This window comes from Hesperophylax consimilis, chromosome 7 (genome assembly GCF_061612785.1).
Source record: "Hesperophylax consimilis isolate HC1 chromosome 7, BYU_Hcon_1.0, whole genome shotgun sequence".
In the NCBI taxonomy this organism is placed as follows: domain Eukaryota; kingdom Metazoa; phylum Arthropoda; class Insecta; order Trichoptera; family Limnephilidae; genus Hesperophylax; species Hesperophylax consimilis.
Window position 1 is genome coordinate 4,533,376 of NC_142842.1, and position 27,836 is coordinate 4,561,211.

The 27,836-nt window shown below is 34.4% G+C and overlaps 2 protein-coding genes across 2 annotated transcripts in view; both read left to right on the forward strand.

Moving 5' to 3' along the window:
* Tre1 (Trapped in endoderm 1) overlaps positions 1 to 27,836 on the forward strand; it is a 94,004-nt gene that overhangs the window by 32,473 nt on the left and 33,695 nt on the right. Inside the window, exon 2 of the mRNA XM_089633647.1 lies at positions 26,215 to 26,468. Within this exon, the coding sequence (XP_089489773.1) occupies positions 26,291 to 26,468 (178 nt within the window). The 5' untranslated portion in view covers positions 26,215 to 26,290. The remainder of the gene's footprint in view (positions 1 to 26,214; positions 26,469 to 27,836) is intronic.
* On the forward strand, positions 19,368 to 21,050 carry LOC149422185 (uncharacterized). Its single transcript, XM_089633646.1, has 4 exons — positions 19,368 to 19,407; positions 19,507 to 19,594; positions 19,672 to 19,767; positions 20,117 to 21,050. Exons 1-4 carry the CDS (start codon positions 19,404 to 19,406, stop codon positions 20,955 to 20,957), a joined length of 1,029 nt encoding a protein of 342 aa, XP_089489772.1. The 5' UTR covers positions 19,368 to 19,403; the 3' UTR covers positions 20,958 to 21,050.

Here is a 27,836-nt window from a genome sequence, read left to right on the forward strand (position 1 = left end):
TGCACAACAATAATGAAAATTATTATTATCATTTTAAATTTATAATTATAAAACTTGTCCGTGTGAAATCAAACTATGTCACACTGTGCGAAATTTTGACCAACGCGGGGCGTCAACGAAATGTTTTGGGCTATAGTATTACTCTAAGGGCTATAGCCGCGCCCACTAAAAACGCCCATAACTGATATTATTTTGACGTCTTATGTCCTCTTAACTCCCAACAGATGGCGTTAAAAAAACACGTTTGTCCAACAGATGGCGCAGTTTTAAAAAGCATGTTTTTACCTGTCACAGATGACATATATTTAATACGAGTATATAAAAACACATACTAGTTATCATCTTCTGTTTGTATATTTAATGACGAAACATTCCCAGGAGTTATTATAAAAGTTAATGTCATACTTGCTCTCATCGCCATTTTACATTTCCAACTGGGTACTTGGGTACTGGGTAGGTACTGCGAACTGTCAGATGGAACATTACTTGCTGTACCCTGTCACGCTGTGCTGTGGCCCAGTCTGTTTATGCAGATAGAGAAACAATAGTATGTTGCTTTAACTCCCAACAGATGGCGTTAAAAAAACACGTTTGTCCAACAGATGGCGCAGTTTTAAAAAGCATGTTTTTACCTGTCACAGATGACATATATTTAATACGAGTATATAAAAACACATACTAGTTATCATCTTCTGTTTGTATATTTAATGACGAAACATTCCCAGGAGTTATTATAAAAGTTAATGTCATACTTGCTCTCATCGCCATTTTACATTTCCAACTGGGTACTTGGGTACTGGGTAGGTACTGCGAACTGTCAGATGGAACATTACTTGCTGTACCCTGTCACGCTGTGCTGTGGCCCAGTCTGTTTATGCAGATAGAGAAACAATAGTATGTTGCTTTAACTCCCAACAGATGGCGTTAAAAAAACACGTTTGTCCAACAGATGGCGCAGTTTTAAAAAGCATGTTTTTACCTGTCACAGATGACATATATTTAATACGAGTATATAAAAACACACGCGTATTCGAATACAACTTTGTGTCAACATTTCAAAGCAATCGGCGAAGAACTTGAGGAGGTTTAAGATTTTGAACAAACGAATATTAACATTTTTATTTATATGGATAGATTTATGTGATATAATGCAACTTCTTAGTCAAACCTGGCAACACCGGATAGATAGTGAAAATAATCACCTCTTTCACCTGACATATTTACTTTATGATTTAGGTATTTTCTTATATAAATAATACCGGTTTTGTGATTTTACTACCCGGCTTTATTTGGATTTCTTTACAGTATACGTATTATAAATTATAACTGTATTACATTAGGTTAGATTATTTAGCGCACTTGAGGAAGGGTTGCCAGAAGTGGCTAGGGTATCGTCTGGTCGAGAGGGGGTGGGGGGAGTGAGTGGTAGACCGAAAAAATAACGAAAGACGAGAAGTACGAAGATTTCAATGGACGAATATAGCCGTTGAGGTGATTTTGCAAAAAACGGCGCTGCACAAATCATTCAAATATTATTATTATAAGATGTACCACCATAATAAAGCTAGGCTTCTGTAGCTAGAGATGTGTCATTTTGTTCCTTATTTTTTATGTAATATGCCAAAGTATTCAATTTTATTGACAACTAGATTGATCTATTTTTTTTGCTTTATTTGAAGTATTAAATTATTATCATCAATAATATACAACACCTAGTGCACAACCTGTTTTCTATTTCTTGTACAACTATTTCAAACCATAAAAAACGTTTCAATTTATGAGAATTAACAAAAATAATGTAACATTTCAAATTAACGCAACAATAGTTGAACGCTGAGAGCGGTGTCGCGCCAAATCATCAAAATCCACCACTGTGTGTCGTGTTGATAATAATGTTATTCGGTAGGTACCTATGAAGTATTAATTTAGTTTTCATCTTTCAGTTAAATAAAGCAGGACACTGAGCCACTTGAAGCCATTTCAACTGTTTTGATTCGGCTTCAAACAAAGCAGCCCTTTATCTCCATATCTCTGTGGGGAGCTAAACCTTTTCCTAGATTTCAGCCATGATTATATTATATATGATATTCAGTTACTACACGTCCTTGCCCGAATTTTAACGCGTCTATTTTTTTCTATTTTATTTTATGTTAAATGTACATTAACAGTTAACATAACCATAATAAATACACGTTATATTTAGTTAATTAATAATAAGATTTTTAAATTTAATAGCGTTCAATTGAAAAATATGTGTCAGGGGACAAGCTATTTAACCTCTATAGTGCGACTGGCTACATTTGCAGTCCAATGAAATTATGACTACCTTGAGTTGCACTGCAGTGAGCAGTGTGTTAAGCTATATTTTGGATATATTTCGTTACTGTCAATGAGATTTCAAACTAAAAGAGTTGTAACATTGTAGAAGTGTGTTTCTTATTTCTGTTAAAATTTTCAATACTATATTTGGATTTGAGATATTTTACTAAGTTTCAACCGTCTCATATAGGTTAATAGCAGAATCAAGCAATTCCGAGCGGCATTACCAATGGTAGGTTCTGCATCTCAGAACAACAATAGTACTGTGCCTGCACTCTCTTGTGAAGTTGTCGGGAACATAAAACTTTTGTATATTATTAGGAATACAGATATGACTGTTTAAAAGATTATGTGCTGTTATCAGCGAAGCAGTTTTCCTTCTATCAGAGAGGCTTTTTATAAATGGAATACCATACAGATGGATATAATACCCGAAGCATCTTCTTTGTACGTTCTCTACCATTAGACAGTAAGTAAAATCCAATGGTCTCCATAATAACCCCTATAAACTATAGCATAGCACACGAATAGCGGCCGAGCTGCAAGAATGCCTGAAGTTACTTAGCATAAATCCCAGCAATCTCAAAGCTTTGCTACATATCGTTTCTACGTGGACATGAAATATAAGGTGCCTATCAAATGTGATTCCCAAATATGTCGGAATAAAAATGTTCTTAAAAGATGAATAAGACATTTTGTAGTTATTGTAAATGTTTTTTTTTGCTTTGGTGTAGCACATAATGAGCATTTCTTTTTATAACCAAACAGTTGAAAAATAATATGGTATCTTATCTAATTTTATGGCAGATATCATCAAAGATTCTCACTACTGGTATTACATAATATTATAGTGATTGATTTTTGGTGTATTTAGCTGCTTTCGCATCATCAGAATTCTGCCCTGATGATGGACACTGCAAGGCAGTCTGAAACTTTGGTCTTAGCCAAATTTCGCCTTTAGGCAAGCGTAACACGACTCGTTGCTCCAAAAAATTATCACCATTTGTGTATGACAGTTGAAAAGTTCAAAGCTACGACGCTCATGTTTGAGATTAGTTTACGGATTGAAAACAATTGCATTGATCTAGAATTCTAGATTTTAAAAGTGATGTGAACATTTTATGGGGCTACAGCTCGTCGTTTTAATGTTTCGGCTGCTTTATGATAAGTTTACGAGGTTGTGGGCCGACATATCAGTGGCTTTTTATCTTCGCTTGGTTGTTATGAAAAGTTTTGTACATAATCCTTATAATACAGGTCGTAAACATAGATAACCAATATTACAGGTTTTGTCTATGATTTTAATACAGGAACGTGTTTGTTTGCAAAATCAAACTGTCATCACGATATTTAAAAATTTCAACGATCAAGTTTATTTCTACGCTGGTTTAATTAACTAGTAATGTGGTATATTCAAGGACACTAATAGTGTAGTATTTTAAATATTATTTGTTTAGCTGTTAATTCATTAATTGATGACAAACTAACCACTGAAAACAAACTCTTCTCACATAAGGACTTATAAAATCCACCTTATACTTATATTATCACACTATTTTAGATTTAATATCATCCTTTATTAATTAATGTCATCGAAATTCTCCATGAATGTATGTACTGATAAAAGTAGGCAATTTGCGTAAGTTTCGGTAAAACGAAAGTGTGCAATTATTTACGTAAATTTCGATAAGAAGAATGCATGCCATTATTTACATAAATGTCCATTTTCACACGTTGTGCTACTTTGCGGCTTATCAAGGATAAGGCGGTCGATTTAGCCCGCTTAAATTTGAGCTAGGATTCTCTTACATGGCGAGGATAAATAACAACGAATATATCGAGCGTATGCCTAGTAAATTAATTTAAAAATAAATTTACCCTCACTTCCACTCCCCCAAGAAACAAGATCAAGTACTTCTAAAAAGAAAAAGAATACTACAACGCCAGTTCAATAAACCACTGTTTGTCGACCCCTGTATGTATGTTGAGTCCTGCGTTATAAAATTTGAGTGAAATGAACACCACACTCTCCTCTGGGAAACTGAGTCAGGGCTCTTCAAGACCGTCACGCCTGGGACGAATTCCAACTCACTCAACTCCAGAAGTGGCCGATAACCAGTATTATACTCCTGCCAACGATAACTTTTTTACCGTATATGCCGAATTCATGCTAAATACACAAACGAATGAATTTTTTTTTATGAAAATTAAGCGACCATTGCATTGCATCGACACGGATTCTAAAAAATACAGTAACACTGCTTTTTACAAATTATTGAAATTATCTTTGCCCTCTGGGACGGCGCTAAAGTAGATTTTGGAATATAAAGTTGCGTATAAACAGTCAGTTGTTTCGGTCCATTCCCATAAGGTAAGCGACACATTACGCTCTACGCATCATGGCTTGGTCTATTTCAGCATATCGCTCACCATACACTACCAATGGGAATGTATGGCGAGCGATACGCTTAATAAGGCCAAGCCACGAAAATACATTGTGGACTGTCACTGGCTTAAATCTTAGTTATAATTATATAATACGGTTTTTAAGATTTAAAAAGCAAAGGTATACATATCTTCTATTTTTAGTCTATAAACAGTAAACAATTTTGTGTTTTTGTTCATCATTTACGTCTCATTTTACAACAAATATTTTTTTTTGATTTTTGTCTTCCTCGGTCATCTCCTATTTTTTGATTTATGTCTTCTTCGGTCATCCCCTACTTTTTGATTTATGTCTTACTCGGTCATCGCCTACTTTTAGATTTATGTCTTCCTCGGTCATCGCCTACTTTTTGATTTATGTCTTCCTCGGTCATCCCCTACTTTTTGATTTATGTCTTCCTCGGTCATCCCCTACTTTTAGATTTATGTCTTCCTCGGTCATCCCCTACTTTTAGATTTATGTCTTCCTCGGTCATCCCCTACTTTTAGATTTATGTCTTCCTCGGTCATCTCCTACTTTTTGATTTATTTCTTCCTCGGTCATCTCCTACTTTTTGATTTATTTCTTCCTCGGTCATCTCCTACTTTTTGATTTATTTCTTCCTCGGTCATCTCCTACTTTTTGATTTATTTCTTCCTCGGTCATCTCCTACTTTTTGATTTATTTCTTCCTCGGTCATCTCCTACTTTTTGATTTATTTCTTCCTCGGTCATCTCCTACTTTTTGATTTATTTCTTCCTCGGTCATCTCCTACTTTTTGATTTATTTCTTCCTCGGTCATCTCCTACTTTTTGATTTATGTCTTCCTCGGTCACCCCCTACTTTTTGATGTATGTCTTCTTCGGTCACCCCCTACTTTTTGATTTATGTCTTCCTCGGTCATCCCCTACTTTATGATTTATGTCTTCCTCGGTCATCCCCTACTTTTTTGATTTATGTCTTCCTCGGTCATCCCCTACTTTTTCTACCATTCACTTCACATAGTATCATGAAATCCACATTGTTAAACAACTACATTATGTCGACTTTAATTTGACTCCGTATCTCATTCCAGTGCAGAGATAATGAGTCAAGTCTTTCAAGTCAAGTCTTTCTCTCGGGCGTCCCCGACTTCTTCTACAAAACCACTCTCTACTAAACACTCCTGGCACTAATAAGAACAAACTTTGAAATTTTAGCGAAATCGGATAAACAGTGTAATAGTACATAAAAAACAAAGAAATACCTACATTTATATATAGATTTCGAATATTATTATGTAACTCTCCTGTCCTGCAATACTCTAATTTAGAAGCGATGTTAAAATTGATTATTGTAATCCTAATACGAAAAAGACTATTTTAAATATATCATGCTATCCTCTTATTGGCAGGACTACAATCTGAAATAATAATAAAAATATTATAGTTAGGTACTATAAACAGAGCTTGCGTGTACAGAATGGGATTTGCTATTAAAAAATAACCTAAACTTTTTCTACTGTCAACACGATACTAATATGTAATAAAAAAAACTTTACGACCTGTTTTGTTTTCAGAATAAGTAATAAAATGTTCATTAAACATGTTATTTCAGTCCTTGGTGCATTAATATTATTATTAATTAACCTAAGGACTGACTTAATAACTTCTGAAATAGTTTTGTGCAGTAAAAAAGATTTTATTTCAATATTCCTTTAAATAATATCCTGACCAATGTATTTATTAAAAGAATAAAACACATCAATAAAATCATAAGCCACTCATCCTAATAGGGAATTCCTGTGTCGAGATGTGCTGCTTTACAATCACTATATTATATAAATTTACATAAATAAAAAAGTTTATGTTCGTTCGTTCAAAATCTTAAAGTTTAATGTACTTAATTCATTCAAGATTTGTTATTTGAATGGGACAGACCCAAAATAATTCTGTCCTTCTCTCGTAGGTATAAATAGATTTTTTTATAATATTATCATTAATTCTATATTTTTTTATGCGAGCATAATCACTGTTCATATTGACAGTTGACAGACCATCCTGTCTTGGGAGACTTATCTCGCCGAGACGCGATAAAAAATACAGTTTTATTCATTGACATTACAGATAAAGACATGAAATGGACGAACGGAAGATTTGCGGAGAAAAAACACCCGCGTCTAATACTTTTTTTATGTGACAGCTTATTTTCGTTAAATAAATTAATGATTTTGTAGGGTTCCTTATTTAAAAATCAATTTCAAATTCACGGAAGAGTCCATATTTACAAAGGTCTCCTTTTTTAAAATTTAATTTGAATGAATAATCTCTTAACAGTATAAAATAAAGCCGCTATCCGCATCCGTCTGTTTGTGCACTTATTTCTTCTAAACTACTCAATGGATTTTGATAGGGTTTTCATTATCATTGAGAGAATTTCTTCCGGAAGGTTTATTTATATAACACATGTATGTAATACTTATATAAAGTAGAGAAAAGTCGATGTTTTTAAAACAAGTCGTAAAAAAACGCTTATATCGATATACATCAAAATAATGTAATAAGGAATTGTATATCTTAAAAAGGCCTACAGAAAAGTCCCCGAGGGAATCTCATAAAGATAACCCCCAGACATCAGAAGGCGCGGGTTCAATTCCTGTCGGCGACATTTATTTTTACTCGGGAGATATTTTCAATTTGTATGGATATTTCGGGCGACTAATTATTGCTTATAATAATTTACCTATTTTTCTACATAATCCCCATTTCGATCGATGCATTTTTGTAAGCGCTATGGCAATTTTTGCATACCCATGTCATACCATTTCGCCGCCATCTCATTGAAGAAGTCTTTCATCTTGTCATCATTGCTGAATGCTGAAGCGCTTTCGTGGTCTTCCGTGAGCAATCGAGGAGCCCATCTTAAATTTTTTTCAACATATTTATGTATTTTGTTTGGTGCGCAGTGCATACGCCACTAGCATAGTTAGCACACACGACTAGCATAGTTATAATGATAGACATTCAAATTGGGATGTCTATGTTTATATTGTTGTACTCAGTTACCTATAATATGTTTCCTTAAATTAGCTACTTACCTGTGTAGGTGGACAATGCGGTCGTAAAAACGAGTGCGAAGACAATCATTTGAAGGACATGATTTGCGTCGGTCTTCTATTAGCAATATTTTTATTATACTTAGTAGTTTAGTAGCACTATTTGACAGCTATTAAAATAAACACATACCTTCAGCTTGGCATACTTATCTCTGCAGGCGGTCAAAAGATGGACAATATTTTGTCTGTTTGGTGTAGTTGTCGAAATATTGAATTTTTTTTTGTCTCAACTATTGTGGAATGTTGTTGTCTGAAGGTAGTGGGAGGGAGGAAGGTGTGGAAAGTATCTGGCTATTTATATCTGGTCACCAAACAAGGCTAAAGCCATTTCAATCAAAGTTTAAATTCTGAATGATTCTCTTTCACCAGGGCGGTACTAAAAGTATCCTCAATTACATTCAGCCCCACAACATACCCTAATTGGGGATGTTATTGTCTCACTCTCTCCAGACGGTTGGGAGCAGTTGGGACTCTTGTACGGTACTAACATAAAATAAAATAAAAACCAAAAAAAAAATCGAAACCTTCTTTCAAATATATAATTTATTCAATAATTCGTTTACCAGCTTTTTTGTGCAGCAGCTGTCGTATTTACGATACGTTCGTGTCGGTCTTGTGGCGTTTCCTTAGGTCTTGGATGCGGAGCATTGTGCGTTATGTGACGGCTAACTTCTTTTCCTTTCATCGCGTTATAAAAGGATAAAGGATGGTCCTTGTTCGATGTTGATCACTCTGCCCAGTGGCGCATCCACGAGGGGGGCCCTGCCACTTCCTTAAAAAAAGAGGTGGTTTTACTGTGAACTGTAAACAATATTTCACTCAACTATTGAGGTAGCTGCAGTTAACAGTTAGAATTGGAAAAGGAATCTCTCGGACTTATCAATCGATATTATGGCCTTTCTTATTGGATTTACATTATTCGAAATCTGTCTTATACCGAGGGACGAATCACGTTTAGGAAAATGAATTCTGATCAAAACCTTGCACTGCAGTACCGCCCAGCATAAAATTGTTCTTTTCCTTTTCTAAACACGCTCATTAAAGAACATAAATACATATTATTAAAATAAATACCGGAAAGTCCAATTATGTCCTGTGCGTGGAACCGTATCTAAATTTCTCTAATAAACAATAAACAGTGTTAATCTCTAGTGACCTATCAGGTAAGTATGGTACTTACTGTATATTTTATCTGCCTGTACAAAATATAAATAAATAAGAATAGTACAGCGCTTTTGAGGTGATTTTGATCAAATACAGTGGTACCTCGACATACGAGTTTAATTCGTTCCGCAACCTTGCTCGTATCTTGAATTACTGGTATATCGATGCAGATTTCCCCATACGAAACAATTAGATTACCATTAATCCGTTCCAACCCCCAAAATGTCACCCCAGTTATTTTTGTTACGTGATTTTGAATAATAAAAACGTATTTATAAATGACAAATATTTATTGTACAAAAACAAAAAAGAGAATCTAAATAAATAAATTAGATATCCTTACTGGTCTTTGCCTTTTTCGCTACATTTTTCTCGCTTTCACCCGTAGGCCGTTTAGAAAAAAACATGTCCAAGGAGGTTTGTTTCTTCCTCTCTCTCAGAATGTTCCGGAAATGAGTTTCATTAAAAAGAGGCAAGTGTAATTAAAAAGATCAGATGCACGACCTGTTGCAACTTTTTCTGGGTGTTTCTTTTCTACGAACTGTGAAACTCTCTCCCACATTCCTAAGATCTCCTTTATCTCACTTGTAGAAATAACCTCCTCCTCCTCTGACTCCTCGAAACCAATTTCTTACATAAAATCCGTATGCTGCTGTGACTGTAACTCTTGTATCTCCTCAGTCGTCAGTTCCTGGGTGTCTCCTCGACGAGTTCATTCACGTCTCTCTCTTCCACCTCTAGACCCATGGACCCATACCGGGCGACCTGCTAAACCGAACTCGTATCTCGAATTTTGCTCGTAACTCAAAGCAAAAAATCACTCGCTCGCCGGCTCGTATCTCGAAAAACTCGTATGTTGGGGCACTCGTATGTCGAGGTACAACTGTATTATTATTATTAAGGGACAATGCTAGCTATCACTGCAAAAGCTTATAATATATATATATATTTTATTTTTTTTCTTAGGTTTGTCAACAGTGATTCATATCAAAGCTCTCGAAATTCAATTACACAATTTAAACTTGGTTGATACTATCACTAATTACAGACAAACACAACATTGATGAACACAAAACTATAAGTAAAGAATAATGTACATGTATGCACCTACATGCATACATGTATACACAAATACATACACTGACATATACATTTCATAACAGCAATAGTAATTATTTTATAGAAATATATTCGAATTAAATGCATCTAAGTAACATGTTTACTGCACCGGTTTTCTTTATAGAAAATGTATAAATAAGTTGTTACAATGTCACTGAATGTTGTACTCCACTTTGTCGGACAGGGGCAGGTAATTGGGTGGAGGAATGCAGGAACATGTGTTAAAGGGAGATGTATAGTTGCGTCAAAGGTTGGTATAGAAGTTTTTTCTAAGAAGAAGTGGTGTATCGTAATACTTACTTATGTATAATTATAAATTACTACTTATAAATTACTTGAACTGGTAGACACTGGCTCGAATACTTTTCAATGTGGAATTATTGTGCAATTCGTGAGCATTTTTTTTCTCACAATTATTACGGACCGCACCTTGCGGCAGGAAAATTACTGAAGAATTACTGAAATTACTGAAAATTCCCAACTATCTAGAGCCAGACCGACTATAGCATCTCCAATTGGGGTATATTGTATGGCTGAAGGTAGTGGGGAGGGGGAGGAGACGCGGAAGAGGAAGGTGATTCAGAAATAGTCACCAAACACGGTTAAAGCCATTTGAAGCAAATTTTCAATTCTGAATGGTGGTCTTACACCAGGGCAATACTGAGAGTATCTTCCACTCTGGAACGTGCCACGAGTGTACTATATATTATTTTAAATGAATAAATTGTAAAATAAAACAAATTCGTCATCTTTAACAGGATTTGAACCCGCGACCTTCGAATTGCTAGTCGAGAGCCTTACCCCTCGACCACGGAGGCCGTCGATCCTAACGCTTTGCAAGGATAATTATTTAATAATTTTGTCTATGCTTATGTATATAAAATAATTTTCTTCTAAGCTCTAACTATCGTTTGTATTCGAAAAAGTCAACTTTGTTCTTCGACCTCAAATAATGTCTGAAAAAATAATCCTTAAAAAATCGATAAAAGATGATTCAAATAATGTTCGTGGCATACTCTACAGTTGGGACTCTTGTGCGTATTAAAAAAAAACCGCGAAATATACAGGTTATGTGTTAACTTTTTATTTATGACTTTTTTGTGAATTTAAAATAATAATAGTGCTTAGACAATATCCTAGGTGCGCCACTGACTCTGCCACAGTAGGTACGAGTAGCAGTAAGAACCCAAACAAACAATCGCCAATTGTCCAAAGATGCGTTCTACGTTCTACTCCAAATAAAACCGCGCCGCTTTATAAAGATATAAGTTTCAATAATATTATCTCTCTAAATGAGTTTTGTAAACTCACTGGGAAAAGTACATTATAAATTTGTTATCATTTTGTAATGTATTATCTTGTAATAAATAAAAATATATTAAAAAAATCCAAAATCTCTTTCTAAATCAAGTAAATGCAATAGTTCTGGGAGAAAGAGCCAAAATATAATATAAGTCTCAACAATGTTATCTCTCTAATCAAATCTCTTTCTAAATTAGGAAAATGCAATAGTTCTGGGACCAAGAGCCAAAATATAATATAAGTTTCAATAATGTTATCTCTCTAATAAAATCTCTTCCTAAATCAAGTAAATGCAATTATTTATTTACGGTGCAGGTCCATTAAAAACATAGAAATACGATTAGAAAATAACACTTCTTACAAACAGCCTAAGCTTTTAAATACATTAAATTAAGTTAAATTAGTTAAACCTGGGAATGTTCGTCTTTCTTAAAAAACAAAAATTAAATATTTCATTATAATGAAATAAAAATTAAGGGAACCATTTATTTTTATCCTGGTGTTTTTCAAATTTATTTATCTTGATAAATACAGTAATAAAGATACAATAATAGTGGGTATATTTATGTTGGTATTACGTGCCTCGCCAGTAACTACCAGAACCTGTATTGAGGCAGAATTTTTTAACAACATTAATTCATGCACTGTCATTTGTTTATCAATACATATAGAAAATAAGTTCCTATAAAACCATTTTTATATTATTATTAACTTTACTAATCATCCATAGTACAATAACTTTATACGAAATTCGCTAGACTTGGGTGAGTTCACTGGTTAGTGCACGACCTGTGATGAAAATCCGTGTGTACAGAATGCGCCTGCCCACCAACTGCGTGGCGGGCCAGATCGGCAGAGGCTGACCTCTTCTTTGACCTCTCCAACTGGTCTCATGGCCTTGCGCCGATGTGGAAGGGATTTATTCATATGTCCGTCAACCTAACCTAACCCAACCCTCATACCCTTACTTCCGCTCCTTCCTTTCATTAAAAAGGAACCTCCACACAGTATTCCAAAAGATGACATGACCCTGAGGGAAATTGTTTTCCTGAAGGCCTCCAGTGTAGGGTTAACGTTAAATTAAAATTAAAATTTTCAATTATACTAAATGTTAAAATAATATAACCAATAATAATTAATATAATATAACATTTTAAATATCAGCATTTGGCATACTCAGACTATAAAAATATTACCATTCGTTTTTTCGGCTACTGGCATTATACCTAGCTCTCTAATTAAAAATTTAGGCGTATTAGATCTATCAAAAAAATTATATATAAAGATGCAAAAGTCGGTCATTTTGAATACATGTAGGATAACAAAAGATTTTTTAAATATTTATGTTGAGGGATCAGTATGATTTATAGGCCCTGTTAGAAGTTCTACCGAGCCGAACCCTCTGATATGAAAATATCTGGAGTCGGTGAATTATTTTCCCATTTGATCTCTGGTGAGTTGACGTGTTGTTCTTGTATTGTTTTGTATTTATTTTGCTTATATAATGCACTTGCATAATATTGATTGACTAGATGATCATTTGTGGAAAAGTGTGTGGAAGGGTTGAGTTTTTCTTATGGGGAAGATTTAACCCGGACATAAAATCGGGAAAAATAACAGTTAATATAATATAACTAAATAAATAAATTGTAAAAATAATGATTTCGTAATCTCATTGCAGAATACGAATATATAATTTGACCAGTCTTTTTGATAAATCAGTAATATTTTTTTTTTTTTTTAACTTCCGATTTAGTTGTCCGGGTTAAATCTTCCCCAAAGGAAAAACATAACCCTTCCACTCACTTTTCCACAAATGATCATCTAGTCAATCAACATTATGTAAGTGCATTATATAAGCAAAATAAATACAAAACAATACAAGAACAACACGTCAACTCACCAGAGATCAAATGGGAAAATAATTCACCGACTCCAGATATTTTCATATCAGAGGGTTCGGCTCGGTAGAACTTCTAACAGGGCCTATAAATCCTACTGATCCCTCAACATAAATATTTAAAAAATCTTTTGTTATCCTACATGTATTCAAAATGACCGACTTTTGCATCTTTATTTATAATTTTTTTGATAGATCTAATACGCCTAAATTTTTAATTAGAGAGCTAGGTATAATGCCAGTAGCCGAAATAACGAATGGTAATATTTTTATAGTCTGAGAATGCCAGTAAGTTTTCTCCGTCTGTTATTTTTATTATTATCACAGTGCTGGAAGCAGAAATATCAGCTAGGAAATGCTGTGCAAATTTCACGGCACCAGAAAACTCCCAGTGAAGCACAGATTTTCTGTTTTAAAGTAAAGACCATACATATTATTTTCTAAAACGGTGTCGTCGAATTGTTTTTATATGTTGTCTCGATAAAATGTTAAAAATCATTCTTCCAAAATTAATTAATTTTTTTACTATTACTTAAACATACTTTACTATTACTTAAACATACTTTACTATTACTTAAACATACTTTACTATTACTTAAACATACTTTACTATTACTTAAACATACTTTACTATTACTTAAACATACTTTACTATTACTTAAACATACTTTACTATTACTTAAACATACTTTACTATTTTTGCTATTTGTTTTTGGGGTATTATGCCGTGTTGCGCTAACTCCTTCTTTAGCCAACGTTTCGGACAGCATTGCAGTGTCCATCATCAGGGCAGATGTGTTATTATGCTGTCCGAAACGTTGGCTAAAGAAGGAGTTAGCGCAACACGGCATAATACCCCAAAAACAAATAGCAAAAATACTTTTGGCCGTGAAAATCTTAAATCATATACTTTACTATTACTTAAACATACTTTACTATTACTTAAACATACTTTACTATTACTTAAACATACTTTACTATTACTTAAACATACTTTACTATTACTTAAACATACTTTACTATTACTTAAACATACTTTACTATTACTTAAACGTACTTTCATCAGCTTTTGTGTCTTTGCCACAGAATGTAATTTTTATTATCTTTTAATAACAGCTTATTAAAAATAAATAAATACCAAAAAAAAATTTTAACATTTTTTTTATGACAAACCAAATACAATGTAATGGCGGATTTGTATTTATTTCGCTATGTAAACCAAATGGACAACCCACTGGCACTACTAAACCAAATTGACAACCCACTGGCACTACTAAACCAAATTGACAACCCACTGGCACTGCTAAACCAAATTGACAACCCACTGACACTACTAAACCAAATTGACAACCCACTGGCACTGCTAAACCAAATTGACAACCCACTGACACTACTAAACCAAATTGACAACCCACTGGCACTACTAAACCAAATTGACAACCCACTGGCACTGCTAAACCAAATTGACAACCCACTGACACTACTAAACCAAATTGACAACCCACTGACACTACTAAACCAAATTGACAACCCACTGACTCTACTAAACCAAATTGACAACCCACTGGCACTACTAAACCAAATTGACAACCCACTGGCACTGCTAAACCAAATTGACAACCCACTGACACTACTAAACCAAATTGACAACCCACTGACACTACTAAACCAAATTGACAACCCACTGACACTACTTCTTCTTTCGTATGGTGGGGGGTCAGAGGGGGACATCTAGATCTGCGAGCCATTTTAGGGCCTCAGGCGTCGCCATGTGGACCTCATCAATCCCGCCGGGGAATGAATGGAGCGGGCATTCGTTGACCACATGTTCGGTAGTCTGCACCGCACCACATTCACACATCGCCGACTCTTTAAGGCCCCATCTGTGCATCATGTGGGCACAGCGGCTATGGGAGCACCTTAACCTATTGATGGCGGACCAGGTTGACACACTGGCACTGCTAAACCAAATTGACAACCCAGTGACACTACTAAACCAAATTGACAACCCACTGGCACTACTAAACCAAATCGACAACCCACTGGCACTGCTAAACCAAATTGACAACCCACTGGCACTGCTAAACCAAATTGACAACCCACTGGCACTACTAAACCAAATTGACAACCCACTGGCACTGCTAAACCAAATTGACAACCCACTGGCACTACTAAACCAAATTGACAACCCACTGGCACTACTAAACCAAATTGACAACCCACTGGCACTGCTAAACCAAATTGACAACCCACTGGCACTACTAAACCAAATTGACAACCCACTGACTCTAGTAAAAACCTAATTTGATATCCCCCTTGATCTGCTATGAATCGGTACTTACAACGACCAGTATGGTATCGTTTTTATGTAATATCTCATTTAAATAATGTAGAACAGGGGTTCCCTAAATGTTTCGAATTAGCGATTAACTCTTTAGAGTGACAAAAAGACGGCCACGCAGCATCCTCAAAGATGTCATGGGAAATTATTTTATGAGCTTAACGCACAGACAGTAATATTCCTCTTATTTAAGGGGTGGGAAAAGGGGGTAAACATTCTCCTGTTTTGAAGGTTAAGTGTGTAAAATTTCATCAATCAATAAAACTGTAGATTTGTTCAACAACAAACACACACCGGGACCTCTTCTTTATACCTACATAGAGAAGATTAGATAATGTGAATGACTAGACCCATTCACGTGTTATGGTGGTCGCCGGTGGGCTCTCTATAATTTATTTTATCGTCTCACAAGTTTGTGAACCTCTGGTGTAGATATATAACGTTGTATAGTCTATCATAGTTGATGGTATTTGCTTTAGTCTTATTAAAACCGCCGCCCATGGCGCTGCCTGTGCCTGTACTACCGGCGACCAGTGCAGGACTCCCGGGAACGTTTATTTAAACAATTCAGCAATAAATTGTCATCAAGTTTATCGAGCGGGTGGTCGCGGAGTAGTGCGACGTATTTATATTACCGTGCGGCGGTTCATTGTTCTATTGAATTGCAATGATTTTGTGATATATACATTTATATAATTTATTTAATTTATTTAATTTTCATCATTCAATATAATGTAGGTACGTGTTACAATTTATGTTTTCCGTTTCTTTTTGTACGTAAAGTATGTGTTCATATTAGTTCGTAAAAGTACCTGTGTGTTGTAAGTTTAATTAATGGCTTCTTAATAATTTTGAAAAATTGTGAAAAAATTTTAAAAGTGTGTGTTTGACGAATTAAGGTAGCCTCTTTTTAAGTATTTATGTGGGTATGAGATGTTTTGATCTTAGTATGTAAGTGGGTATGAGATGTTAAGATCATGGTATTTAAGTGGGTATGAGATGTATTGATCCTAGTATTTAAGTGGGTATTAGATGTTTTGATCTTAGTATTTAAGTGGGTATTAGATGATTTGATCCTAGTATTTAAGTGGGTACGAGATGTTTAGATCTTAGTATTTAAGTGGGTATTAGATGTTTTAATCCTAGTATTTAAGTGGGTATTAGATGATTTGATCCTAGTATTTAAGTGGGTACGAGATGTTTAGATCTTAGTATTTAAGTGGGTACGAGATGTTTAGATCTTAGTATTTAAGTGGGTATTAGATGTTTTAATCCTAGTATTTAAGTGGGTATTAGATGATTTGATCCTAGTATTTAAGTGGTTACGAGATGTTTAGATCTTAGTATTTAAGTGGGTATTAGATGTTTTAATCCTAGTATTTAAGTGGGTATTAGATGATTTGATCCTAGTATTTAAGTGGGTACGAGATGTTTAGATCTTAGTATTTAAGTGGGTACGAGATGTTTAGATCTTAGTATTTAAGTGGGTATTAGATGTTTTAATCCTAGTATTTAAGTGGGTATTAGATGATTTGATCCTAGTATTTAAGTGGGTACGAGATGTTTAGATCCTAGTTTTTAAGTGGGTATAAGATATTTTGATCCTAGTATTTAAGTGGGTATGAGATGTTTTGATCCTAGTGTTTAAGTGGGTATGAGATGTTTTGATCCTAGTTCCTGTTAGCACCAAACTTATCTTATATGTCATATTTCGGGATTTATAATCTTATATGTCATATTTCGGGAAGACATCTAAAAAAATCTATATCTCGATTGAACAGATACAACACATCTTTCATTTCTGAAATTTCCACGTCAATATTTGAACATTGTGTTGAAGTACTGTACCATAAATACCCAGTAAATGGAAAAAAAACCTTTGATGATGCATCAATGATATCAACACATCATTATTAATTCCTCAGTTTGAGGTAACAATAGTAAAAGAGGCGGTCTTTGAAGTTTCAAAGGCGCCATTTCACATTATTTGAAATGCATGTTCCAGCTTCCAGCCATGAAAAATAACCATTTTTCTTTCAGACGTTTTCAGAATATTCCTTATTATTTTATTGGCTGCAGCGTACATACAGGTGACGAAGTTGAATTTATAAATAAAGTTTCATACTAAGGCGAAGCTTAATGCTAAATCACTATTTTGATTAATCTTTATAACGAATTGGTGTACATTATGAATACAAAAAAATATGCTTTAGATAAATTGAAGGTTTTCCTATCGTTTCGCTTGAGTAGAATATAAATAAAAAACAATATCCAATAAAAAATATAAATGTAAACTACTAAAATTTTTTTTTTCAGTATAAATTTATAAACGCGTAAAGGAAACAACTTTTTAAACATACCTACAGTATTATAGATAAGATTATCTGTGACAGTTTCACTTGATTAACTTTTTTGCTTTCTTATAAAATTATTTACAAAATAAATAAAAACCAGTTTTGTGCTTGAAATCGAACGATTCTAGACTCAGTTTGCCAAGCGATTTTAATGCCTATTACCTACAATGCATTCTTGGTGGCGTTCACGCGCACACGCGCAGACATATACGGATTTCTCTGAAATCGGATGACATTACAGCAATTAATATACGAAATAAAAATGTCGGTCCTATCCGATCGGCATTTGACGAGATTGGTAGTGTTGTCGACTCCAGTCCATGGGTAGGAGGGTTCAATCCTCAATCTAACCATTTTTAAAATTTAATTTTGAAAACAATTGTAAATAGATGTATCGATCTAAAAAAACATAAAATATGGTTTTAATTATATTTATTTATTTAAAAAAAAAAAAAATTTTTATAGTTTTTACGGGTTAATATTTTTGATCGCCTTTAATTAATTGATATCGTGCAAGTTAATAACTTGGTCTAATCTCAACACGTTTTTTGTTGTATTTCGTAATATAACGTCCCCTCACCCGGTGTCCCACTTAGAGTAAAAACGGGAAATGTGTCAAGTGCCTTGTTTTCTGTGCCCGGCTATTGGAATGACAACATGAGCCATTATAGTTAAGACGAGACAATACCCTAAAATAAATCCAGGATCTTAAGAGGAACGGCTGCGGTGCCTGTTTCATACAAAATTTAAATTTGGATTTACGGCTAAAATACTAGAGTAAACTGTTTTTTTTTTTTTTAGTTAAAAGACATAGTATATATAAAGTACGCATATGGATCAGATTTTCGATTTTTGCCTTAAATTATAGAATATAGGCCCCAGAAGATGACGATTTTACATGATTTTACGAGGCATCTTTGGCAATTTTTTGTGACCAAATGAAAGGTATTTTTTGAAAAAATCTCTCATATCCTGTCTCAGGCATATAATGAACTATACAATAAAATTTGAATCCTCACTGAAAAAAGTTTTATTTGCTTCAAAAGCCGAATTTGGTGGCCACAAATTCAGCGTATATTTAACTAGCTTTTTTGTTATTGTCTCATTCGCACTTTCTTGAGTCGGCCTGGCTAGGGTAGGTAGGGAGGCCGGGGGGCAGGGGCTCGAGTGAGATCGCCCGCCTAACAAATACATGCATACGTCAATCGTCCTTCATTTTTTATTATTATTGCTAGTGTATGTATATGTGTTAGTCTGACATTCGCTCGCAGTCAGCCTGCGCGGACATATAATTGACGAATTTGTTACTTTGTTTACGAATAATATTATTTTTAAACTCCACAGTTCTTAACCGAAGCATCCCCAAATAATTTATTTCATTCAACATGGGTAAGTAATCATTATTTGAGCATTTTTAACAATGATAATTAGGTTATGAATTAGGGTACTTACGTTATTGATTTTTATAAAATGTTATTTGTGTTTTAGGTCGAAAGTGGATACATGGTAAGCCACCCAGTATGCACCGGAAAAAGAGGAAGTGCAATGTCAAAAAGACAGAAAGAACTCGGAACAGGTGAAAATTAAATGCAATATTTATTATAAGTATTTATTTTTTACGGTAAAAATGTAATGTTTTTTTGTTGTTTTCAGTTCCGTAAATGATGTTGAAGATTGTCAGGCTAAATTTGCCAACAAGGATTTTTTCGATGCTAACATCGATGTGAATTGTGGGATTTTGAGCAAACGGTAAGCAAATAATTTTATTTTCACAAGAAAAAACTCTCGAGAATGTACACAATAACGTCAAGATACCATCTTTTGGTTAGTAGTGAGAGTTTCACTTTATTGCCGTTCAGCTTTTAGTTTTGATGACAGTGTTTTTACACATTGGTACAATTCAATATTACACCGACGATCTTTAATTAAAAGTGATTAAATTTAAGAATAAAAACCGTCCTCCATTTTTGCCTATAATTTCTTGTACTATTTTGTCGAATTTGTAAGTATAATCACTACACATATTGATCATACCTTGACAGTATAATATGCGGTCTTTTGTTTTCACGGTTTGATGCCTGATTTTTTTTTCTTTTAGTACCGATGTGATTGAACCCGAAATATCGTCGCAGAAAATGTCAGACGTATCACCCGACATTGAATTCAACTGTTCATCCGATTCCAGTGACTCTTTTGAGTTAGAGGTTGAGGAAGAAGATGATCCGAACCACATCGTTACATCGAATTTAGTTGGCAGAAGAATTGTCAACATAGAATTTTTATTTGACTCTTTGTCCAAAATTGATCATTCTCCATTTGATTGCAATTTTTGTTTTCAAAGGGAAATCAGGAATGGATTATACAGCGAATTTCATTTTTTATGTAAGCTTTGTGGAAAAATAGAAATTATAAAATCTGACATGCCTAAGCAAGTTGGCGGTATGCCTATCAATAATGCGATGGTTGAAGGTATCGTATGTACTGGCAACGGTTATTCCCAATTACGGGAAATATGCAGCACTATAAATATGCCTTGTATGTCGTCCTCCTTATTCTATAAACATCTGATTCAGTTGGGGGGACACTTGGAAAATTTGGCAGTCGAAAAAATGATTGAAGCAGGAAAGGAAGAAAACCGATTAGCTGTGGAGAACAATGAAGTCGATGATGACGGTGTGCCACAAATCACCGTGGTTGCAGATGGTTCATGGGCAAAGCGATCGTACAAAACCAACTATAATTCGCATTCTGGTGCAGCATGCATTATTGGCTTCCGCACCAGAAAGGTCCTTTTCTGTGGTGTCCGTAATAAAATGGATAAGCCACTGGAGACATTTTATATGGAATGTATTTTGCCAGAATTGGTCGATCCAAGATATCATCGGAAGATGCCACTTCGCGAAAGATGTTCATATTCCGAGAAACAGCTAAAGTCATAGTTTTGTTTAGATATTAGTGTTAGTTTTGTTAGATTCTACACAGTATACATTTTGTAATAATTAGTCTATCTGACGGGGTATTAGGGTACTTCACTACTATACAGCTTGTTGACAACTTTTGAGAGATTGGTAGTGAAATACGTCCTAATTATAATTGTATTATTATATACCTGTGATTAATATCCACTTTAATTCCGTGATGTTTTAAAGATATTTTAAAGAAACTTGTATTATTTTGCTTGAACAGTTTGTGTCTTCGAAAATGCAATTTCTTTTAAACACATACGATGGTCCTCTTTGATTGTGTGATAATTTTCTGATATTTATGTAATTATTTATTTGCTTATTTATATTGGAGTCTGTTCTTACTATGCAACTACTACCTGTCCGACTTTTTTTTATTTTTCACCTTGTGCACATGTATTGTGTAGATTATAAAATAGGATTTTTTTCAGTATAAAAAATCTGGGACTAACTACCATAAATGTATTCCTCACTGCCTAGAATGGACGGAAATAATTATACCGATTCATTGAACATTTTTAATAAAATATGCTTGATGCTATTATTCTTGCTGTTATTGTTTTATTAGTGTGCTGCTATTTTTATGGTTATTTTTATTTATAGTTGTATTACTTAATTTTGTTGTTCACATAATATTCTTCTTACACAACACTTAAAAATAATCTCGACCAAAATCCCAGTGATAAAGTCAGTGCGTGTTCGGAATTATATACACAGCGACACGACTTTATAAAATTCTTCCAGATAAAATTTAAAAAAATGTGATTCACAAAAAAATTTCAAAGGTAATGTAAAAATTAAAAAAATAAAAGATTATGTCAACAGTAACGGTAAGGCCTTTACCGGTGCACTCACACAAATTTTAAGTAAGTGTATATTTCTATTCTCTACAATTATATTACTTACTGTTCATATATTATTTACTGCTGTTAATTCTATGTACTTATCTAATTTATAAACTTATACACCTATTATTACTATTATTATAATTTCGTCTGTGGCCAGCTGCCACATTTACAATGCACGTGTACAATATCCGTATCTCCTACAATAATACACGTATCTGCTAATTTAAATGAACTAAACAAAAGGGTGATTCCCCGTTTTGATGCAAATATATTCACGCACAAAAGAAAAAAAGCATTTCTCTTTTACTGCTTCAGTGCGTGATATTGTCAGTGCCTAACGTGTACATGCGCATATACCAATACTATTAAAGAATAGGTCGGAAGCCCTTGTATGTCTGTGTCTACTAAAGGAATGAACTAAACGAAAGGGACATTTCACCGACTTCGTGCAAATATTCAAGCATTGAATTTAATTTCTTTTTTATTTAATCTCATATTATCTAACTTTTTTTGATCGCTTGCAACGTCAGCCGTACTAAAAGCCAGGTACTCCCTCTCCGTTCCCCGCTGCACGCTCCGTTAGAGAGGGACACAGGACAATAATTATTTTTGCGGGAGTCGAAATTTCGTCCGCGAAAACAACGCTCTTAACGACGTAAGTGAAGCAGCCGTGCACAAAAATATGCGACGCGCGGCCCTGTGTACTGGACAGACCCAAGGTTGAATTTTCCCTATCAAATCTCTAAAATAAAGTGGGAACCTTAACGACATAAGTGATGAAGTTGTATAAAAACAATACTCGGAGCGCGGCCCGGCGTAATGGACGGACCTACGAATGACTTTGCCGTAGCAGGCATAGAAAATCGATCTTTCAAAAGATAGATTTAATTATTTCTGATGAACGTATTACTAAAATCTAAAATGTTTCTAAAGGGATCCCTCGGAAAGTTACTAATATATCGTCCAAAAAAATAAAATCTGGTACTTACCGCTAATTTTATAGTCGAAAAACGTTTTATAATATTTTCAAACCGTTGTTTATAAAATATTTTAATGATTTGGTCCCGTTTTTATTAAAGTTAAATATAAATAACTTCTGTTATACCTCTCCCTAATCCCTCTAGAAACATTTGAGATTTTAGTAATACTTTCATCAGAAATAATTAAAATGTGAGCGTCGAGTAAACCCCTGTTATTAGAGTCCTTTGTCGCCTTAAGCTACCAATTCAAGTGGAAAGTTGATCAATCACTCCGCCATATTGATATAAACCACACGAAGCGTGCTCATCCTGGCTATATAGCAGAAATCTATCTTTGGGAGCACCAATAACTCTCGGGTGATGAGATCTGGCGGCATGAAATATGTCTGCAAACCTCTTTTCTGATAGATTTTTTACCTCCAAAAGTTATTTCCATCAAGAGCTTTTGTTCTTTTAAATATCCATTCAAATGATTGTGTACCAATAAACTCTCTACTGAGGTCGTGAAAATTACACAGTTGTCTGAATTTTTTAGTTCAACACACCATTCTCCAGCGCGCAACGTCATATCCATCATGAGCTTTGAAATATCTATTAAAATATTAAATACAGGACGAGTTGCTATATTGTTTATTCGTTTTTTTTACTGTTTAATGCGTAAAAAGAGTGACCATTTACTGACAACACGGAGAAACATGAGTATTGCTAATTTATTAAAAATCTCTTAAAATTTTTGGTAATCCTTTTAAAAACGGAATTGCAGGTCTTTATCGAATGAATTAACATGTTTCCTGATAAACTTTTAGTAAATTTCGAATATATTATCACGATGTCGGAACAGTTGACTGACCGACTGTTTTCTTTATACGACCCCCGTAGAATGCATAGGTATTTTATAGGTCGCTGCAATATATTGCTACGGTTTTCCTCGTTTCATACTTCCTTTCCACAAGTTTCTCGAAGGCACATCTGCGCTGAACCAAGCTACTCCCGACTAGCTGAATAACCTCAGCACCCCACCTTGACCTCCACCTAAAGAAGAAAACAATTAAAAAATTACACGAGTTTCGCAAGTTGATATCAATGACATAACCTACAAAAATCTTTGGATGACACCACATGCCTGTCAAGAAATTGTGGACAAAATTGGAGGGCGGGCGCTGCGATCGCTTAAATAATTTTAACTATTTTTTAAATAGAAACATCTAATCTAAAACTACCGCAAATTTTTACCTCAAAAATGATTACCTTGATTGTTATTCTTATACTTTTTAAATTACCGAACTTCATAGACTGCCCTTAAACGTTAAGTGTTATAAGTATCCATGTCCTTGTCAAATCTACTCGAATCCACCACCTTTTCCGCTCTGACAACCATCGCACTAAATATTAATAATAATATAACTCAAGACTAGCGCGTTTTCTCCGAACTGTCATGCATCAAAGAAAAAAATAATTAGTTTTGAATGTACATATATCTGATACGTATTTCATAAATTTTGCTGTTACTTATTAGATTATTACACGCCCGTTCAACGTTGACGTGGTAAATCTGGCGTTGAGCCTGGTTTAAGACCGTTTTAACCAAAAAAAAACACAAAAATTCTGTTATTGTTAAAAAATATGTTGCACTGATTATATTATGTATTACTTGCGTCTCGTACTTTTCTGTAATATTTGTGTTTCATATATATTTTTAATTTTGAATTTTTATTTGATTTATATTTTAATCTTTATTTAGGTAAATGAAAATTAATGTGTCCTATGGCTGAGTAGATTTTAGTAATTGTTGTACCTATTTGTATATTAACTGAGTTTTTATAACTGGATTGTTCTCACGTAAGTGAGATCGTCTGTAAAAACCCACTATAAATAAATAAATAAAATAAAATAAATAGTTAAAAAATAAACAAACGCCATGCTAATAAATCAAGTTTTTCACTGTTCTGTCCTTACGCGCCGCGGAATATTTACACCACGTTTTTTAGTAAGGCTGTAAGTCTGTACAATTATTTTTAAGGTTCAATCAACTAACGTACCTATCTCTCCTATTTTACCTTATGTTCGACTTGAATTATGTTCGTTTTTACGAACAAGAAAACTGCCGATAAATCAACTGGCGCTAATTCAAATATAATTTCTACATTTTCATACAAAAAAGAGAACAACAATAATATTAGTAGTTACCAGCATTAATTTTCTATATAATTTAATTGTATGCTTTACATTACCTTCCTCAATAGGTGTAACCTGTTCTGAGGTAGTTGACAGGAATGTACAGTAAAATATTTCATAGTCATGTTATTGGCAGATTTAGGAAATATTAAATTTAGATAAATATTGATTAATAAAGTATGTAGTCTGTAAAAGAAGAAAAACAGTACATTTTTAGAAATATGGTTAATAAGACGACTATTAGGTAAGGAAGTGTAAATGCAAAACATAGAGAATAACAAATTCTATTTCTTAAGGTCTTTCCGATAAACTTGTCAAATTATGTACGAAATATAGAAAGGGGAACCGAATGGAACTCTAAGAGGATGCCACCAGAATACTGAATGTCCTACCTTTGGTCTTGGTGTCTTCAGAGTGCCCTCTCTCTGCCAGCACAAAAACTCCACAGAAAATTGCACGTAACCCGGAATTGAACTAGCAACCTGTGATCGGTGGCGCGGTAGAAAAGGTACTGTTTTGGTACTTCCCGTCTCCAGGTGACAGAGGTAATAAGATGGGTACTATTACAGATAACAATCGGCAATATGCCCGAACATGCATACATTATTAAAATAACACAAACTAAAAACATATTTTGCGCATGTTTACAAATAGTGGTCTCCGTTAGATATTTAAGTTGAAATCAAGTGCTGTTTTTTTTAAATAGCCTTACACGAAGTGGAATTCGACAACTTTACCTAAATTCCTTATGATGACTATGATCAAATTGAATATTTTTACGTCGATATTAAAAGGTGTTCAGAAATTAGAGGAGATTCATGAAATGAGATGTTTCTTTATCACATTCTAAGGAAACTAAACATTCGAACTTTTTATTTTTTGACACTCAGCGAGACAATTGCATGGAAATTTATTTTGTATTTTCGATGTTTACATAATATCACAGAAGCCATTTATACTTTAAAGCATTTAACTATAAAACAATGTAGAAGAAGCGCGCACCTTCAGCATTAAAAAAAACGTTAAGAAATATTGAATTCTGTAATTTTTCCTGTACAAGTCAATTTTTCAGATTCGGAAGTCAAACATAACCTCACATTTAAAAATACTATATTTTCTTCTAAAATCGTAGCTATTCGGTGTTGCCACAGTAATTGGTTCTTTATTCTTCCAGTGTTTTAAAAAAAATTTACGGACTGTAATAACAATAACCTTTCTTTTTTTTGACAGGCCATTTTCCTGACGATGTGACCTCCGCTACTTCCACAGGGCCCAGCCCGGGATGACTTAGCTCCCTGCCTCCACAATGGACTCCATAGAGTCCTTCACAATGACGGTGACGGTGGACTCGGTCTATGACCTGGCCATGGATTCTGCCTATGACCTGGCCGTGGCCTCGAGGTCGCAGCACGTGACCTTTCCCCGGCCGGCCACCATTGTGGCGTTCATATGCGCAGTCTTATTCATCGTGGTCGGTGTTATTGGTGAGATAATTTTTTTTCTACCCATGATTTCATCTTCTTCTTCTTTATAGTATGGAGGAGAGTTGGCGGACGGTAACCAGCAATCCTGAGGTTATTTGGGTTATTCGTTTTATTTACCTAGGATTTCATCTTCACCTAACCATTTTTTCATCACTTTTTAAAAGTTATTTGTTGAAGTGAAACTTCTTTACGCGCGTTATGCAATTTCGAGGACCGGAGTAAAACCAACTCATGACCGTCATCAAAAACCGTGATCATTTCGCTATAGAAGCCTAGCCAATATTATATACCTACTTTCGGTCGCTCTCCAAACTCAGCTTCGCGGTCTAGAGGCAAAGCTCCCGATTGTCGTCGTGAAGAACCGAGGTTCGATCACTAATTTTTTTTTTCTTTTGTGATTTTTTTAATAATAATTTTTTTTAAAGTGATAAAATGCTCTCGTGCTGCGACTTTTAGATATTTTGACTATATGATATTTTGGTCGAATACGTAATAACCGTGGTCTAGAGGCAGAGCGTTCGACACTCGTTATGCAGGACCCGGGTTTGAATCCCATATTTTTATAACTTAAATTTTTTTTTTATCAACGATTTGTAATAATGTAGTAAAAAAATAGATAAATTTGTTAATTTAAATTTAATTTACTTTACGGTACCTATATGTTATTTTGGTCGAAATATAACTTACAAATCGTGCCGGTAGAGTCGCTCGGTATTTTGATTAATTATTTTTATTTTGAATCATTAAAATTACTAATCAAGGCCGATAACGCCGCGTCGCGCGAGATATCTCTCCTCGCGGTCTAGAGGCAGAGCGTTCGACACTCGTTATGCAGGACCCGGGTTCGAATCCCATATTTTTATAACTTTTAATTTTTTTTATCAACGATTTGTTTTTTTACTTATAAATATGTCAATAGAGAGAAAAAAAGAGAGAATGAAATGAAAAGAGCGAGAGAAGAATACTAAAAGTTTCACTTCCGTCGTGCGTAGGCTTGCCACACACTGTATTTATTTTTTTTCCGGTTACCCATCTTTATTTTTTTTTATATTAGCTCCTTACAGAAGGCCCTCATTTCACTCAACTTTGATAATGCTGTATGGATTTTTTTCTTTTAAATATGTATAGGAAAATCTGGGAAGGAATAATATATGAGAGGTGGAATATGGGGGTCAGTGTGTCCAAGAGTGACGGATATTTGAGTTCATTCCTTCCACTGCAATGCAAGGCGATGGATTGAGAGCATAGACATATGAATATTAGTAGACCTGCCCTAAGTGATTAAAAGCGTATTATCCCCACTCCCCATACCGGTTCCATTGAGCCGGCTGGGCTCGCGTATGGCTTCCCATGAATCAAAAGAATGTG

Coding starts and splice junctions, on each gene's coding strand:
- LOC149422185 (XM_089633646.1), top strand. Junction 19,595..19,671: donor ACAGAAAGAACTCGGAACAG/GTGAAAATTAAA, acceptor TGTTGTTTTCAG/TTCCGTAAATGATGTTGAAG. Junction 19,768..20,116: donor TGTGGGATTTTGAGCAAACG/GTAAGCAAATAA, acceptor TTTTTCTTTTAG/TACCGATGTGATTGAACCCG.